Source organism: Orcinus orca, chromosome 3 (assembly GCF_937001465.1).
Source record: "Orcinus orca chromosome 3, mOrcOrc1.1, whole genome shotgun sequence".
Lineage (NCBI taxonomy): Eukaryota > Metazoa > Chordata > Mammalia > Artiodactyla > Delphinidae > Orcinus > Orcinus orca.
In genome coordinates, this window is record NC_064561.1 from 78070154 (window position 1) to 78089933 (window position 19780).

General features: G+C 35.6%; 1 protein-coding gene across 1 annotated transcript in view; it reads right to left on the minus strand.

Annotated features, from left to right (window-relative positions):
- ADAMTS19 (ADAM metallopeptidase with thrombospondin type 1 motif 19) overlaps nucleotides 1-19780 on the minus strand; it is a 269389-nt gene that overhangs the window by 67231 nt on the left and 182378 nt on the right. Inside the window, exon 16 of the mRNA XM_004279870.3 lies at nucleotides 18832-18912. Within this exon, the coding sequence (XP_004279918.2) occupies nucleotides 18832-18912 (81 nt within the window). The remainder of the gene's footprint in view (nucleotides 1-18831; nucleotides 18913-19780) is intronic.

Genomic DNA, 19780 nt, shown 5'->3' on the forward strand with positions numbered 1-19780 from the left:
AACCTTGTTGGTAGGTTTCTCCCTTTCATCACTTTAAATATGTCCTGCCACTCCCTTCTGGCTTGAAGAGTTTCTGCTGAAAGGTCAGCTGTTAGCCTTATGGGGATTCCCTTTTGTGTTATTTGTTGCTTTTCCCTTGCTGCTTTTAATATGTTTTCTTTGTATTTAATTTTTGACAGTTTGATTAATATGTGTCTTGGCATATTTCTCCTTGAATTTATCCTGTATGGGACTCTGTGTACTTGCTCGACTTTATTGACTATTTCCTTTCCCATATTAGGGAAGTTTTCATCTATAATCTCTTCAAATATTTTCTCAGTCCCTTTCTTTTTCCCTTCTTCTTCTGGGACCCCTGTAATTCTAATGTTGGTGCTTTTAATATTGTCCCAGAGGTCTCTAAGACTGTCCTTAATTCTTTTCATTCTTTTTTCTTTATTCTGCTCTGCAGTAGTTAATTTCCACTACTGTATCTTCCAGGTCACTTATCCATTCTTCTGCCTCAGTCATTCTGCTATTGATTCCTTCTAGAGAATTTTAATTTCATTTTTTGAGTTGTTCGTCATTGCTTGTTTGCTCTGTAGTTCTTCTAGGTCCTTGTTAAACGTTTCTTGTATTTTCTCCATTCTATTTCCAAGATTTTGGATAATGTTTACTATCATTACTCTGAATTCTTTTTCAGGTAGCTGCCTATTTCCTCTTCATTTGTTTGGTCTGGTGGGTTTTTACCTTGCTCCTTCATGTGCTGTGTGTTTCTCTGTCTTCTCATTTTGCTTAACTTACTGTGTTTGGGGTCTCCTTTTTGCAGGCTGCAGGTTTGTAGTTCCCGTTGTTTTTGGTGTCTGCCACCAGTGGCTAAGGTTGGTTCAATGGGTTGTGTAGTTTTCCTGGTGGAGGGGAGTAGTACCTTTGTTCTGGTGGATGAGGCTGGATCTTGTCTTTCTGGTGGGCAGGTCCACGTCTTGTGGTATGTTTTGGGGTGTCTGTGGCCTTAGTATGATTTTAGGCAGTCTCTCTGCTAATGTCTGGGGTTGTGTTCCTGTGTTGCTAGTTGTTTGGCATAGGGAGTCTGGCAATGTCGCTTGCTGGTCATTGAGTGGGCTGGGTCTTGGTGTTGAGATGGAGATCTCTTAGAGGTTTTTGCCATATATTACGTGGAGCTGGGAGGTCTCTGGTAGACCAATGTCCTGAACTTGGCTCTCCCACTTCAGAGGCACAGCCCTGACACCTGGCTGGAGCACCAGGAGCCTCTCATCCACATGACTCAGAATAAAAGGGAGAAGAAAGGAAGGAAGGAAGGAAGGAAAAAAAGAAAGAAAGAAAGAAAACAAGAAAGAAAGAAAGAAAGAAAGAAAGAAAAGAAAGAAAGAAAAGAAAGAGATAAAATAAGTTATTAAAATAAAAAGCAAAAAATAATTACTAAAAAATTTTTTTAAGTAATTAAAAAGAAAGAAAGAAGGAACAACCAAACCAAAAAACAAATCCACCAATGATAACAAGTGCTGAAAACTATATTAAAAACAACAACAACAAAAACGGAGAGAAAGAACTCTAGGACAAATGGTCAAAGCAAAGCTATACAGAGAAAATCACACACAGAAGCATACACATACACAGTCACAGAATGAGAAAAAGGGGGAAAAAATATGTTGTTGCTCTCGAAGTCCACCTCCTCATTTGGGATGATTCGTTGTCTACTCAGGTATTCCACAGATGCAGGGTACATCAAGTTGATTGTGGAGCTTTAATCTGCTGCTCCTGAGGCTGCTGGGAGAAACTTCCCTTTCTCTCTTTGTTCGCACAGCTCCTTGGGTTCAGCTTTGAATTTGGCCCAGCCTCTGTGTGTAGGTCACCTGAGGGCGTCTGTTCTTTGCTCAGACAGGACGGGATTAAAGGAGCAGCTGTAGGGGGATCTCGCTCTCTCAGGCCAGGGGGAGGGAGGGGTATGAAGTGCAGGGTGAGCCTGCAGTGGCAGAGGCTGGTGTGACGTTGCGCCAGCCTGAGGTGTACCGTGTGTTCTCCTGGGGAAGTTGTCCCTGGATCACGGGACCCTGGCAGTGGTGAGCTGCAGAGGCTCCCAGGAGTGGAGGTGTGTATAGTGACCTGTGCTTGCACACAGGCTTGTTGGTGGCTGCAGCAGCAGCCTTAGCGTCTCAGTCCCGTCTCTGGGTCCACGATGGTAGCTGTGGCTCAGGCCCGTCTCTGGAGCTCCTTTAAGCAGCACTCTTACTCCCTTCTCCTCATGCACAGGGAAACAAAGAGGCATGAAAAAGTCTCTTGCCTCTTCAGCAGTTCCAGACCTTTTCCCGGACTCCCTCCCGACTAGCCGTGGTGTACTAACCCCTTCAGGCTGTGTTCACGCAGCCAACCCCAGTCCTCTAGTATTTTTATTTTTGATGAAATCCAGTATATGCCTTTTTGGTGGAAGAGTTGGTATTTTTGCACATCCATTGTAAAGAAAGCCTTGCTTACCATAATGTCATGAATATGTTTCTATTATGTTTTTTGTTATAAGTTTTAGAGTTTTAGCTTCTTTGTTTAGATTTCTAATCTGTTTTGAGTTAATTTTTGTGTATGTTGTAAGGTTGGGGCCAAGGTTCAATTTTCTTCCTCATATAAATATCAAGCTATTCCAGCATTATTTGTTTAAAGAGTACTCTTTCTCTGTGCGTTACCTCAACATTTTGGTTGGAAGTCAGTTTACTCCATATTTGTGTGTTTCATTTCATGATGATGACGAATTTGTCAATTTTTCTTGGTCAATTTTTGCTTTAAAGCTATATTCCTGGGTTCATATAATTTAAAATTATAATATGTTTGTGATAAACTGGATTCTTTCATAATTATTTTGTGAACTTTTTTACCTCAAGTAATGCATTTTTCTTTAAAATGAGTTTTGACTCATATTACTATGGCTATATCAGTATTCTTCTGATTTGCATTTTTCTGGTACAGTTTCCATTCTTTGATTTTTAATTTTTGTGACTCATGTTTTACATATATTTCTTATGAATACAATATATGTGAATTATTCGTAAAATCCAGTCTGATAATTTTCATCTTTTAACTACAGACTTTAGTTTTAAATGTTTATTAAGATTGTTGGTATCTTTTGATTTCCTGCTTGTTGTATGTTTTTGTTGCTTTTCTCTTATCTTGTTTTCTACTGATTGATTTTTTAAAATTTTATTTAAAAAATTATATTTGGTTCTCTATGTTTTCAGTCAATTTTTGTTTATTTTTAAATCCCTTTTTTATACATTTAAACATATTAACATAATATTTTTATATATTCTGCATATGATACAAATATATATGTCTGGTTCTGCTCTCCCTTAGTTTTACTGTTTTGCTTATAGTGTCTATTTCCATCTGTATTTTCTGAACTTTTTTTTACTATAAAATTATATTTGTTGAACTTTATAGAATTCTTTTGAGGCCTGGTTTAAAGGTGACTTACCTTCAAGAAGGATTTGCATTTGCATATACTAGCCACTTTGGTAGCCTCATTAAAATAAATATCTTGAGGGTTCTGGACTTTATAGAGTAGACTGGTGCTGCAAATCCATAGAAGCATTTGCTTGGTTGCAGATCCTCAGGGAAATGGATTTTCTACCTCCACCTAGTACCAAAGTTAATACAGACACATTTTCTGTCTTTCTCCTTTTATGGTGCAAATGCAACACATGTACTACTATGTCTTCTCGCACTGAGCTCGTAGGTTCTTTGGGGGTCCCGCTTTACGTAGGGGTCTTGAGTCTCCACTTCGTAAAGGTCTTAGGCTTTATTTTCTGCCCAGTTCCCCTTGGCTCTCAAGGTCTAAACTGGTCATCAGGATTAAGCATAAGTGGGGCTTCGGTTAGCCTAATACTCTGGCTTCCTGTTCTCACTTTGTTTTTGACATGTGAGGAATTCTTAACTTCTTTCCTGTTCAGAGGTAAATATAAAAAGTGTTCTTTTTTTCTCCTTTTGAATTTTGCTCAACATTTTAAACTGTTTTCATTGGGAATTCTTCCCACAGTGGGTTACATGCAAAGCTGCAGGCAAGGTTAAGTTGACCCATACAACCTCATTTACATTTTTATAAATCATAAGCTTATAATGGTTTTGTAAATAGATGACCTACCTGAACTACTCTCCATTTTATACTTTTGAATAAATTATTAACAAATTAATAAAACCATGATCTTCAGAAAAGCATATAATAATTGCAAATGGGGATACAACTCAAAGAGAGTAATGAAAAAGAATAACTGTACTGGGAGGGTATTAAATGTCTTCTGTGAGATAACATCTAGTTTGATGTAGATAAGTTACTTCATTAAAGAATAACCAGTTTGCCAAGAAATGATTTATTTTTCTTTCTTTCTGCTAAAGCTATTTCAGATGAAGATTTTCAATGACTTTGACTTCCTTCCAATGCCTGAAAGAGCTTTTAGGAAATGTGATTTATGGTATTTATTCTCTGATCTATTCTCTCTATTCTTTAGGCAGAGAACACATATCACAAGCTTGAAATCTAGGATTTTAGGTTTGAAATCTAGGATTTTAATACTTTATCATTTCTTTTTAATTGTTTTTTTTCAAACTTGCCCCTCATCCACGTGCCTTATCTCCGTAAATTCCATTATTATTTGCCAAGTTAAGCCAGAATCCTTGAATTTTTCTCTTCTATCAGTACTCACAGCGATTTTCTAACAAGTTTCATCAGCTAACTTCTTCAATGTCTGTAGAAGCACTTGGGTTTTTCTTATTCCTGTTCTCTTGATAGAATCATGCAACTGATCTCCTTGTCTTTGTTCTTGAACCTTTCCATCAGGAGAATTGTTTTTTCCTCAGTCAAGCAAGTAAGGAAACTTAGTAGGTTCTTGAATAAACATGGTAACATACTAATTTTTCCAATAATGATTTAATCTCAAGTAGTATTCAGGATGTTTAGAAGCACTAATGCCATTTCTTTACACAAGTAAAAGACCCTAGTAACTTAGGCCTGATGTTAAGCACAAGGAAAACTGACAATAATAAGGCCAGGCACTTAACACAGATATATAATTTCCTTTTCAAATTGAATGCTCTTTTAACAAGAAAAAGTGATTGAAGATCTATGTTTAAAGATTTGCACCAAGGAAAGAAAATGGGGTCTGGCAAACTTGGAGGTACTAACTGAAGAAAAAAAATAGTCGTTTCAAGATTTGTATTTCCTTCCATTAATTCCATACAATCGATCACATTAATTAAGAAATGGGGAAAAAGGGGGAATTTGGGAGAAGTTCAAGGAAAATTTCTTCATATGTGACATGTACTTTAAAATCACAAGTGTTGCATAGAAGCCAATGATAAAAAAGAAAAAAGAAAAGAAAAGACAGTATGATCAGATACTGTGGCCACACTTCTTGGGTTTAAATCCAGGATCATAACTTTTTAAGATTTGTGACCATGGGAAACAAATTTATTCTCTGTTCCTCTATTTTCTGATTTTAAAAACTGGGAAATTAGAAGTTCCTACTTCATAAAGTTGATGTGAGGACTTATTTAACAAAGATATTTAATGCACTAACCCATGCTAATCACTATACAAGTGTGAATCATCTTTTCTTAATTAAAATTCACTGAAAAATCCTTTATTAATTTCTGTGTAACAGACTCTGTTTTAGTTACTGCAGATATGGCTCTGAGCAAAATGATCCCTGCTTTCAAGAATTAACAATGGAGATAGATAATATAAAGCATGCATGTAAACAAATAAGACAATTCAAACAGCAATAAACTCTATAAAGGTAATAAAGCAGGACCATGTAATAGGGAGTGGCCTGGGTAGGGGTCACAGTTGACATGGAGGAAAGGATACATCTGAATAACTGAGAGGACTTGCTGATGTACTGTATTAGAATGGTAAAGAGAGTTATCAAAGAGAACTCCTAGTTTTGGTGTAAACTACTGCATAGAAATTAGTGACTGTGGTAGGATGAATAATGGACCCCCGCCCCCGACCAAGACATCCATGCCCTAAAAGATAGATATCATATAAAGTATCTTCTCTGAACACAGTGAGATGAAGTTCGCAATCAGTAACAGAAGGCAAATTGGAAAATTCACAAATTTGTGGAAATGAAACTACACGCTCAAACAACCAATGGATCAAAGAAGAAATCACAAGGTAAATTAGAAAATGTCTTGAGACAAATGAAATGAAAACACAATGTATCAAAACTTACAGGACACAGTGAAAGCAGTGCTATGGGTGGGGGGTGGGTTGGGATTTATAGCTATATACACATTGAAACAGAAGAAACATCCCAAATTAACAACCTAACTTTACAGCCTCAGAAACTGGAAAAAGAACAAACTAAACCCAAAGCTACAAGAAGAAAAATAGTAATAATAAAGATTAAAACAGACATAAATGAAATATAAAATAGAGAAAAATCAACAAAGCTAGAAGTTAGTTCTTTGAAAAGATCAACAAAGTTGACAAACCTTTAGCTATCTGGCAAAAAAAGAATGAAAAAAAGACAACTAAAAAAAAAAAAATGAAAGTGGGGACATTACAACTGATGCTAAAGAAATAAAAAGGATTATAAGAAATACTATGAACAACTGTATGCTAACACACTGGAAAATCTAAATGAAATGAACACATTTTTAGAAACACAAAGCCTACCAAGTCTGAATCACAAAGCAACAGAAATCCTATAAGTATACCTATAACTAGTAAGGAGACTGAATCAGTAATCAAAAATATCCCCTCAAAGAAAAGCACTGGACCTTATGGCTTCACTGGCAAACTCTACCAAACATTTAAAGATCTAACACAAATCCTTAAATTTTAAAAATAATAAAAGTGGAGGGAATACTTCCTAACTCATTCTATGAGGCCAGCATTTTCCAGATATCAAACCTAGACTAAGACATTACAAAAAAAGAAAACTACAGATCAATTTCCCTTATGAACAATGATGCAACATCCTCAACAAAATACTAGCAAACTGAATTCAGGAGCACAAAAGACATCTAAATCAGAAAGGAAGAAGTAAAATTATTTTTGTTTGCAGATGATATGATCTTATATGTAGAAAACAATAGAAGTTTTACAAAAAGCCCAGTAGAACTAATAAATAAATTCAGCAAAGTAGCAGGATATAAAGTCAACACTCAAAAAGCAATTCAATTTCTATACACTAATAATGAATGATCTGCAAAATAAATTAAGAAAACATTTCTATTTACAAATAGCACAGCATCAAAAAGAATTAAATACTTGGGAATTAACTTAACAAAGGAGGTGAAAGACTTATACAATGAAAACTACAAAACATTTCTGAAAGAAATTAAAAAAGATGTAAATAAATGGAAACACATTCCAGGTTCATGAATTGGAAGAGTTAATATTGTTAAGATGTCAATATTATCCAAAGTGCCCTACAAATTGAATGGAATCCCTATCAAATTTCCAATGGCCTTTTGTGTAGAAGTGAAAAAAAACCCTATCTTAAAATTTATAGGGAATCTCAGGAGACCATGAATAGCCAAAACAATCTTGAAAAACAGGAACAAAGCTGGAGACTCACACTTCCTGGTTTCAAAACTTACTAGAAAGCTACAGTAATCAAAACCCTGTGCTACTGGCATGAAAACAGACATATAAACCAAGGGAATAGAACAGAGATCCCAGAAATAAACCTTTGCAAATATGGCCAAATGATTTTCGACATGGGTGCCAAGATCATTCAATGGAGAAAGGACAGTCTTTCAACCAGTAGTCCTGGGAAAACTGAGTATCCACATGCAGAAAACTGAAGTTGGACCCTTAACTAATACCACATATAAAATTTAACTCCAAATGGATCAAAGATCTAAATGTCAGACCTAAAACTATAAAACTCTTAGAAGAAAATAATATGCAAAAGCTCCACAACATTGAATTTGACAATGATTTCTTGGACATTGCACCAAAGGTACAGATTATAAAAGAAAAATAGACAAATTTCATGAAAACTTAAAACTTTTGTACATTAAAAGACATTACTAACAGAGTAAAAACCTACAGAATGGGACAAAATATTTGAAAATCAATCTGATAAGGGATTATAATCCAGAATATATCAAGAATTTCTAAAAACTCATGAACAAAAAAATCAAAGAACCTAATTGTAAAAGGACCTAATTTAAAAATGGGCAAAGGACCTGAAGAGATATTTCTCCAAAGAAGTTATACAAAACCAACAAGCACATGAAAAGATGCTCAGTATCACTAATCATTAGAGAAATACAAATCAAACCCATAATGAGATATCACCTCATAGCCATTAGGATGGCTACATTCAAAATAAACAGAAAACAAGTGTTGGTGAGGATATAGAGAAACTGGAATCCTTTCACCCTGTTGGTAGGAATGGAAAATGGTACAGCAACTGTGGAAAATGTTACGCAGTTCCTCAAAAAATTAAAAATAGAATTAGTCTATCATCCAGTAATTCTACTTCTAGGTATATACTCAAGAGAATGAAAATCCAGGTCTTGAAGAGATATTTGTACACCCATATTCATAGCAGCATTATTCACAATAGCTACAATGTGGAAGCAACCTAAGGATCCATGGATGAATGAATAGATAAGCAAAAGGTGTTATACACATACACTGGAATACTATTCAGCCTTTAAAAGGAAGGGAATGTTGACATATGCTACAGTATGGATACATCTTGAGGACATAATTATAAGAGATATGTCAATAAAAAAAAGACAGTTACTGTATGATTCCATATACATGAGGTATGCAGAGTGGTCAAATTCATGGAGATAGAAAGACTAATGGAGGTTACCAGAGGATGGGAGGAGGGGGGAATGGCGAATTGCTATTAATGGGTACAGAGTTTCAGTTTTACAAGATGAAAAGAGTTCTGAAGAAGGATGGTGGTGGTTGAGCACCAAAGTGAATGTACTCAATGCTATCAAACTGTACACTTAATATAGTTAAGATGGTAAATATCATGTTACGTGTATTCTACCACAGTGTAAAAAAAAGTTTTGAAAGGGAATAAAGATACCCACATCTGAATCCCTGGAACATATGAATGCTATCTTATATGGCAAATAAATACCTTTGCAAATATGATTAAATTAAGGATCTTGAGAAGGGGAGATTATCCTGGATTACCCAAGTGGGCCTAAAATGCAATCATATGTAGCCTATAAGAGGTAGGAAGAGAGTGGTCTGAACACAGAAAAAGAAGAGAAGGCAGTGACACTAGGGAGGCAGATGTTGGAGTGTTGTGGTAACAAGCAGAAGAATGTTGGTAGCCACCAGAATCTGGAAGAGGCCAGGAATGGATGACACCCTAGGGACTCCAGAGAGAGCACAGCTTTGCAGACACCTTAATTTCTGGTCCAGTAAAACTGATCATGGCCTCCAGAACTGTGGGATAATACATTCCTGTTGTTTTATACGACCAGCTTTGTGGTAATCGTCACTACAGTCATAGGACACTAATACAGTGACATTTACTATAGTGGGGAAAACTAGGAAGAGGTTTCAGCACAGATAAAAATAAAGTTTTTGATTTAGGCATTATTTCTGAGGCACATATGAGAATCTGATAATTTACATCAAACGAAAATGTAAAGCAAAGGAGCCAAATGTGATTCCCTAGGGAGAGAGCAGAGCAGAGCAGAGCACAGGGTCCAGGCTTGAGCTCCACAGTATGGGAACACTGGGAAACCATGTAGAGATTGAGAGTCCAACACAAGAGGGCATTTGCTGTCCTTGATAAACATAGTTATTGTCAAGGAGAGACAAAAACAAGACAGGATTGGTTGAAGACCCTGGTTAGTAAGGAATTAGAGGGAGCATGGAGCTGTCAAATTTGTAAAAATGGTAGGTGTATTTAGGCACATTTGCTAGGGTATTAAAAATCAGAGCACAATGTGGAGTTTTGTAGAATTTGAGAAAACTCCATTTGAGACACCTATATTCCTTTCCAGCTTGGAAAAAAGAAAACATATTCCCAAATGTAATTGCCAACTGTCTACTATTAAATGAATGTATTAAAACTTTCTCAATTTTACACAGCACCTCCAAAAATGGGTATTAATCTGAATTTGGATATATGGGGTGATTTACTTGCATTTAAAATGCATTTAAAAACCACAGCAGGTAAAAATAGATAAACTTTATATATTAATAATGACCGACTAATGGGTGTGTCACATGATAAAAAATTTCTTGGGTTTCCCTGGTGGTGCAGTGGTTAAGAATCCGCCTGCCAATGCAGGGGACATGGGTTCAATCCCTGGCCTGGGAAGATCCCGCATGCCTCAGAGCAACTAAGCCCGTGCACCACAACTAGTAAGCCTGCGCTCTAGAGCCCACGAGACACAACTACTAAACCCACGTGCCACAACTAGTGAAGCCTGTGCACCTAAAGCCCGTGCTCTGCAACAAGAGAAGCCACAACAATGAGAAGCCTGTGCACTGCAACGAAGAGTAGCCCCCACTCGCCGCAACTAGTGAAAGCTCGTGCACAGCAACGAAGACCCAACACAGCCAAAAAACAAACAAACAAATAAATAAATAAATTTCTTGTATTGTTCCTTTCCTCAAATTTTCCTACTCCTAGAAAACAAACCCTAATGTGAAAAATGATTTGATCCAAGTATAGACCATTTTTAATTTTACAGAGCAGAAACAATCATGTAACAACACTGGGTTATTTTTTCATGTACAAAGTGTTTCCCTATTGGGACATTATTTCTGAGTTGAGAAAGATAAGGAGGAAATAATTTTGTTAAGAAGGAAAAAAAGACATAAAGGTTTTCTTTAAAGATAATATAAATACAGTGTTTATGGCTTTTGATCTGTTGAATGCAGAGAGACAGCCACAGAATTTTAAGGATGCTGGTCTTCACATCCCCCTTCCTTATCACCTGGGGAGGAGACAGAACAGTGTAAATTTAACACTGGCTTAAACAGCTACACATCTGCAGTGGACAGAAACTGAAGCTGAATTTCTTTCATAGGAGCCTGGGAATTATAGCCTATGTGTATAGCTGAATTTTGCTGAAGTAGTGAGTGCTGATTAAGGCAGTTAAATGAATAAAGGACATCATTAAGAGTGACCTTGTGCAAGACCTGTTAATGAGGCTAATTTTTTGATAAACAGATTTTTAGGTTGGAGACAAGACGGCTGAGTAGAACTAGAGTGCAACTCCTCTCAAGAAAACACAAAAGTCACAATAAACTGTTGAATAACCATTGACAAGAATGACGGGAATCTACCAAAAAAGATATTCTACATCTAAAGACAAAGAAGAAATCCCAGTGAGATGGGGGAGGACATGAGAAGCAAGAGGAACTACAACTCTGCAGCCTACGGAACAGAAATGACAATCACAGAAAGTTAGACAAATGAGACAACAAAGGAATATGTTCCAGACAAAAGAACAAGATAAAACCCCAGAAGAACAATGAAGTGAACTGGAGATAGGCAATCTACCCAAAAAATAATACAGAGTAATGATAGTAAAGATGATCCAAGATCTCGGAAAAAGAATGGAGGCACAGACTAAGAAGATACAACAAATGTTTAACAAAGAGCTAGAAGACATAAAGAATAAACAAACAGAAATGAACAATATAATAACTGACATGAAAAACACACTAGAAGGAATCAATAGCAGAATAAATAAGGCAGAAGAACGAATAAGTGAGCTGGAAGACAGAATGGTGGAAATCACTGCCGTGGAACAGAATAAAGAAAAAAGAATGAAAAGAAATGAAGACAGCCTAAGAGACCTCTGGGACAACATGAAACACACCAACATTTACATTATGTGGGTCCCAGAAGGACACAAGAGAGAGAAAGGACCTGAGAAAATATCTGAAGAGACAATAGCTGAAACTTCCTTAACATAGGAAAGGGAACAGTCACCCAAGTCCAAGAAGTGCAGAGTTCCATATAGGATAAACCCAAGGAGGAACACACTGAGATACATATTAAATTGATAAACATTAAAGACAAAGAGAAAATATTAAAAGCAACACTTGAAAAGCAACAAATAAAATACAAGGGAATCCCCATAAGGTTATCAGCTGATTTTTCAGCAAAAACTCTGCAGGACAGAAGGGAGTGGCATGATATATTTAAAGTGATGAAAAGGAAAAACCTGCAACCAAGAATACTCTACCCAGCAAGGCTCTCATTCAGATTCAATGGAGAAATCAAAAGATTTCCAAACAAGTAAAAGCTAAGAGAATTTAGCACCACCAAATCAGCTTTACAGCAAATACTAAAGGAACTTCTCTAGGCAGAGAAGAAAAGGCCACAACTAGAAAGAAGAAAAACACGAACGGGAAAGCTCACAGGTAAAGGCAAACAGAGTAAAGGTAGGAAATCATCCACACACAAATATGATATCAAAACCAGCAACTGTGAGGAAAGTACCAATGCAGGATATTAGTAATGCATTTGAAAGTGAGACCAGCAACTTAAGACAATCTTGTCTATATACAGACTGCTATATCAAAAGCTCATGGTAACCATAAACCAAATATCTACAATAGCTATACACATAAAAAAGAAAAAGGAATCCAAACACAACACTAAAGATAGTCATCAAATAACAAGAGAAGATAATAAAAGAGGGATGGAAGAAAAAAGACCTATGAAAACAAATCCGAAACGATTAACAAAATGGCAATAAGAACATACATATTGATAATTACCTTAAATGTAAATGGATTAAATGCTCCAACCAAAAGACATAGAGTAGATGAATGGATATGAAAAGAAGATTCGTATATATGTTGTCTACAAGAGACCCACCTCAGATCTAGGGACACATACAGATTGAAAGTGAGAAGATGGAAAAAGGTATTCCATGCAAATGGAAATCAAAAGAAAGCTGGAGTGGTAATACTCATGTCAGACAAAAGAGACTTTAAAATAAAGGCTGTTAGATGAGACAAAGAAGGACACTACATAATGATCAAGGGATCAATCCAAGAAGAAGATATAACAATTGTAAATATATATACACCCAACACAGAAGCACCTCAATATATAAGGTAAATGCTAATAGCCATAAAAGGAGAAATCAACAGTAACACAATCATAGTGGGGGACTATAACACCCCACTTACATCAGTGCACAGATCTTCCAGACAGAAAATGAATAAGGACACATGGGCCTTAAATGACACATTAGACCTGATGGACTTAATTAATATTGATAGAACATTTTATCCAAAAGCAGCAGAATACACATTCTTTTCACATGCACATGGAACATTCCCCAGGATAGATCACATGCTGGACCATAAAGCAAGTCTCAATAAATTAAAAAAAACTGATATCATATTAAGCATCTTTTCTAAAAACAACACTATGAGATTAGAAATCAACTACAAGAAAAAAACTGCACAAAAACACAAACACATGGAGGCTAAACAATATGTTACTAAATAATTAATCAATCGCTGAAGAAATCAAAGAGGAAATCAAGAAATATCTAGAGACAAATGAAAATGAAAACATGACGAAACAAAACCTATGGGATGTGGCAAAAGCAGTTCTAAGAGGGAAGTTTATAACAATACAATCTTACCTCAGGTAACAAGAAAAATGACAAACAACCTAACCTTACACTTAAAGCAACTGGAGAAAGAAGAACAAACAAAACCCAAAGTTAGTAGAAGGAAAGAAATCATAAAGATCAGAGTGGAAATAAATGGAATAGAGATGAAGAAAACAGTAGAAAAGATCAAAGAAACTAAAAGTTGGTTCATTGAAAAGATAAACAAAATTGATAAACCTTTAGGCAGACTCATCAAGAAAAAAGGAAGAAAGCCCAAATCAATAAAACTAGAAATGAAAAGGAAAAGTTACGACACCACAGAAATAAAAAAGGATCATAAGAGACTACTATAAGCAAGTATTTGCCAATAAAATGGACAACCTAGAAGAAATGGACAAATTCTTAGAAAGGTACAATCTCACAAGATGGAACCAGGAAGAAATAGAAAATAAGAACAGACCAATCACAAGTACTGAAACTGAAACTGTGATTAAAAAATTCCCAACAAACAAAAGTCCAGGACTTTTACTGGCTTTACAGGTAAATTCTATCAAACATTTAGAGAAGAGTTAACAACCATTGTTCTAAAACTATTCCAAAAAATTGCAGAGAAAGGAATACTCACAAACTCATTCTATGAGGCTGCCATCACACTGATACCAAAACCAGACAAAGATACCACAAAAAAAGAAAATTACAGATCAATATCATTGATGAACATAGACCCAAAAATACTAGCAAACCGAATCCAACAATACATTAAAAGGATCATACACCATGATTAAGCGGGATTATTCCAGGTATGCAAGGATTTTTCAGTCTCCACAAATCAATCAGTACGATACACGACATTAACAAATTGAAGAATAAAAACCATATGATCATCTCAATAGGTGCAGAAAAATCTTCTGACAAAGTTCAACACCCATTTATGATAAAAACTCTCCAGCAAGTGGGCATAGAGGGAACATTCCTCAACATAATAAAAGCCATATATGACAAACCCACAGCTAACATCATACTCTATGGTGAAAAGCTGAAAGTATTTCCTCTAAGAACAGGAACAAGACAAGGATGTGCACTCCTGCCACTTTTATTCAACATAGTTTTGGAAGTCCTACCCACGGCAATCAGAGGAAAAAAAGAGTAAAAGAAATCCAAATTGGAAAAGAAGTAAAATTGTCACTGTCTGCAGATGATATGGTACCATATATAGAAAATCCTAAAGATGCTACCAGAAACCTTCTAGAGCTCATCAATGAATGTGGTAAAGTTGCAGCACGCAAAATTAATACACAGATTTCTGTTGCATTTCTATACAAAAACAATGAAATATCAGAAAGAGAAATTAAGGAAACAATGCCATTTACCATCACATCAAAAAGAAAAAAATACATAGGAATAAACCTACCTAAGGAGGCAAAAGACCCCTACTCTGAAAACTAAAAGACTTTGATGAAAGAAACAGAAGATGAGGCAAACAGATAGAAAGATATACCCTGTTCCTTGATTGGAAGAATCAATATTGTCAAAATGACTATATTACCCAAGGCAATCTATAGATTCAATGTAATCCCTATCAAATTCCCAATTACATTTTTCACAGAAGTAGAACAAAAAATTTAAAAATTTGTGTGGAAACACAAGATACCCCAAATAGCCAAAGCAATCTTGAAAAAGGAAAATGGAGCTGGAGGAACCAGGCTACCTGACTTCTGACTATACTACAAAGCTACAGTAACAGTTTTGTACTGGCACAAACACAGAAATATAGACAAATGGAACAGGATAGAAAACCCAGAAATAAACCCACACACCTATGGTCAATTAATCTATGACAAAGGGGGCAAGAATATACAATGGAGAAAAGACAGTCTCTTCAATAAGTGGTGCTGGGAAAACTAGACAGTTACATGTAAAAGAATGAAATTAGAACATTCTCTAACACCATAATACAAAAATAAACTCAAAATGGATTAAAGACCTATATGTAAGACTGCATATTATAAAATTCTTAGAGGAAAACATAGGCAGAATACACTTTGTCATAATTTGCAGCAATATCTTTTTGGATCCACCTCCTAGAGTAATGAAAATAAAAACAAAAATAAGCAAACAGGACCTAATTAAACTTAGAACCTTTTGCACAGCAAAGGAAACCATAAACAAGACAAAAAAACAACCCACAGGATGGGAGAAAATGTTTGCAATTGATGCAACTGACAAGTGATTAATCTCCAAAATACACAAACAGTTCACGCAACTCAATATGTAAAAAACAAACAACCCAATCCAAAAATGGGCCAAAGATCTAAATAGACATTTCTCCAAAGAAGACATACAGATGGTCAAAAGCACATGAAAAGATGCTTAACATCGCTAATTATTAGAGAAATGCAAATCAAAACTACAATGAGGTATCACCTCACACCGGTCAGAATGGTCCATCATCAAAAAGCTTACAAACAGTAAATGCTGGAGAGGGTGTGAAGAAAAGGGAACCTTTTTCTACACTGTTGGTGGGAATGTAAATTTGTACAGCCACTATGGAGAACATTATGGAGGTTCCTCAAAAAACTAAAAATAGAGCTACCATATGATCCAGCAATCCCACTCCTGGGCATATATCTGGAGAAAACCTTAATTCGAAAAGATACATGCACCCTAAATATTTATTGCAGTACTATTCACAATAGTGAAGCTATGGAAGCAGTGTACATGTCCATGAACAGATGAATGGATAAGGAAGATGCCGGTACATATATACAATGGAATATTACTCAGCCATAAAAACGAATAAAATAATTCTATGTGCAGCAACATAGATGGACCTAGAGATTATCATACTAAGTGATGTCAGAGAAAGACAAATATCATATCACTTACATGAGGAATCTAAACAAATGATACAAATGAATTTACTTACAAAACAGAAACAGACTCACAGACTTAGAAAACAAACTTATGGTTACCAAAGGGAAAAAAGGGCGAGGGTGTAAATTAGGAGGTTGGGATTAACATATACACACTACTATATATAAAATAGGAATCAACAAGGACCTACTGTATAGTATAGGGAACTCTACTCAATATTCTGTAATAACCTGAATAGGAAAAGAATCTGAAAAAGAACAGATATATGTATATGTATAACTGAATCACTTTGCTGTACACCTAAATCTAATACAACATTGTAAATCAAATATGCTCCAATATAAAATATAAAAATAAAAAATAATATAAATACAATGTTTAAATTCTGGGAGAATATTTAGTCTTTTTCCAGCATATCACATTACATACCTCTATCTGTGGATGCCATGACTATAAAAGATCATTTTACATGACTTAGTTTGAAATATTAATTTATAAGCAATATGTATTTTGACAACATAATATTTTCTTTCATATATTTAAAAATCATTAACTGGCCTAATTAAAATAGCTGATAGAATTTTTTTCCAGAAGTAGTACTTAAAGATTTAAAAAAACTTTCTCAAGGGCCCAATTAAATAAAATCATAAATGAAAAGAAAGTTACAATTAACACCAGAGAAATACAGAGGATCATAAGAGATTACTATGAATAATTATACATCAATAAATTGGACAACCTATAAGCAATGAATAAATTCCTGGAAATGTGCAATCTCCCAAGACTGAATCAGGAAGAAATAGAAAGTATGAAAGACCAATTACCAGTAATAAAATTGATTCGGTAATCAAAAAACTCCCAATAAACAAAAGTCAAGGACCAGACAGCTCCACAGGTGAATCTACCAAACATTTAAAGAAGAGTTAATGTCTATCCTTCTCAAACTATTCCCCAAAACTGAAGAGAAAGGAACACTTTCAAATTCATTCTGTGAGGCCAGAATTGCCTTGATACCAAAACTAGACAGAGACACCAGAAGAAAAGAAAATTACAGGCCAATATCCCTGATGAATATAGATCTAAAACTCCTCAACAAAATATTAGAAAATCAAATTCAACAATACATTAAAAGGATATTACACCATGATTAAGTGAGGTTTATCCCAGAGTTGCAAGGATGGTTCATTATCCACAAATCAATGTGACACATCATGTAAACAAACTGAGGAATAAAAATCATATAATCATCTCAATAGGTGCAGAAAAAGCTTTTTACAAAATTCAACATTTATTTATGATAAAAAAAACTTTCAATGAAGTGGGTATAAAGGGAATATACCTCAACATAATAAAGGCCAGATATGACAAAACCACAGCCAACATCATACTCAATCGTAAATAGGTGAAAGCATTTCCTCTAGAATCAGGAATAAGATAAAGATGCCCACTCTCACCACTTTCATTCCATATAGTATTGGAAGTCCTAGCCATAGCAGTCAGACAAGAAAAACAAACAAAACAAACAGAAACTCTTAGATACAAAGGGGTGACTGCCAGAGAGAGAGGGCGGGGGGGGTACATGAAATAGGTGAAGGGTAGTAAGAGGTAAAAACCTCCAGTAATGAAATTAGCAAGTCAAGGTCCTGTCATACACAGCAAAAGGAATATGGTCAATAACATTGTAATAACTTCATTTGGGAACAGATGGTTACTAGACTTATGGTGGTGACCATTTCATAATGTATGCATATGTCAAAGCACTATGCAGTATACCTGAAACTACATAATAATGCAAGTCAACTTTTTCTATTAAAAATTTTTTAAAAAATACTTTCTTCATAAATGAGTACACCTGAAGTGAGGCAAAAGAGAGCATTGTCTTCCATTAAAAGGGGAAGTCCTTTTAGTACATAGAAATTTTTTTAAGAATCCCACAAGATTTCCAAATTATAGAGCAATCATTATATATATATATACACACACATTGATGTATGCATTTGCACATGCAGTAAACATGAATATGTATACATTTATGTTCATGAATATATGAAATAAATATATTTATTAAATATGTATATATATATATATATATGAAATAAAACATACCCAAATCCCCCAATGAGTGTTTGTTTCCCAACATGGACTAACATGAGGAAGTAATTTATAACACCCACCGCCACCAAACACAGAGACAACCAGATTGCTTTTGCTCCTGGGAAGCCCCTGGGAGGGAAGGAAAAAATTCCTACTTGATATGACAAGAGGTGCTTCCTGGGAAATTCAAACATGTAACTAGAAACACACTAAAGTCTTGGGCATAAGAGCACTCTCAGGGCAGGGCAGCTAAGCTTGGACTTGCATGGGCTCTGCGTCTGTAACACAGGTTACCTAAGTAGCTGTGTGCCGGCTTTTCCTCCACAATTTTGATTCTTCTTGCTCCAGCAGGTATCACCAACACTTCTACATAACCTGTAAGAATCAATAAAACATGAAATACATCTTGAGTTTTTTCTAATTCTTCTTTTCTTCATTGACTTGCCCTATCTCTCTTTTGGTTTTGGCTTTTGCTGTGATACTTCAATACCTATGTAAAGAAAAAAAATTATGTATAAAAGCTGTCATAAGTTCAAGTGGAGAAGTTTCTTGGAAAAATGTTGAGAATACAACGCTATCAAGAGCAAGTAGGTGACTGTAAAGCTCCCTGACAGCTTATGAATTATGAGGTGAGAAAACAGCACAACAGGACAGCCTGGTTAGAAACACAGTGAATCTTGGAACAGAGCAAACAGCCTTAAGTTCTGCTCATGGAACTCCTTTAAGTTAGAAAGTGGGTGGAAGGAGCAAACACAGCTGGAGAGCATACAGATGGCGGATGTCTGGTCCCTGAAGTTGTTGAGTATAGGACAAGAGAGACCAAGCCCTCTCTGGAAGATTAGCCAAGGGTTTTGAATCTGGGGCTGGAGAGAAGTGTAATAAGGCCACACCAAGCAATCTGGTGTCACCCTGGAAGGTGTCAGACGGCTAGGAGCAAGATACAATTAGGTGTTTCTTAGGAAATATTCTTCAGCAGTGGTTAGGAATGTAATGCCTGAAGTGAAATAAGACGGTAAGATAAAGCTGGATAGAAGAGAAAGTGTGCATAAAAAGTCAAAATCAAGACTTCATTTGGTACAGAAAAGACAGCAGATGCCAACTTTTGGCTTAATAGTTATGCTTTAAAATTATAGTAAAATAACATTTAATAGTCTTCTTAGTACTTCTGTGTAGCTACATACAGCCCTGATAAAAGTCTAATTTCAAAGCTACGTTAAAAAGGTATAACAGCTAATCCCAGAGT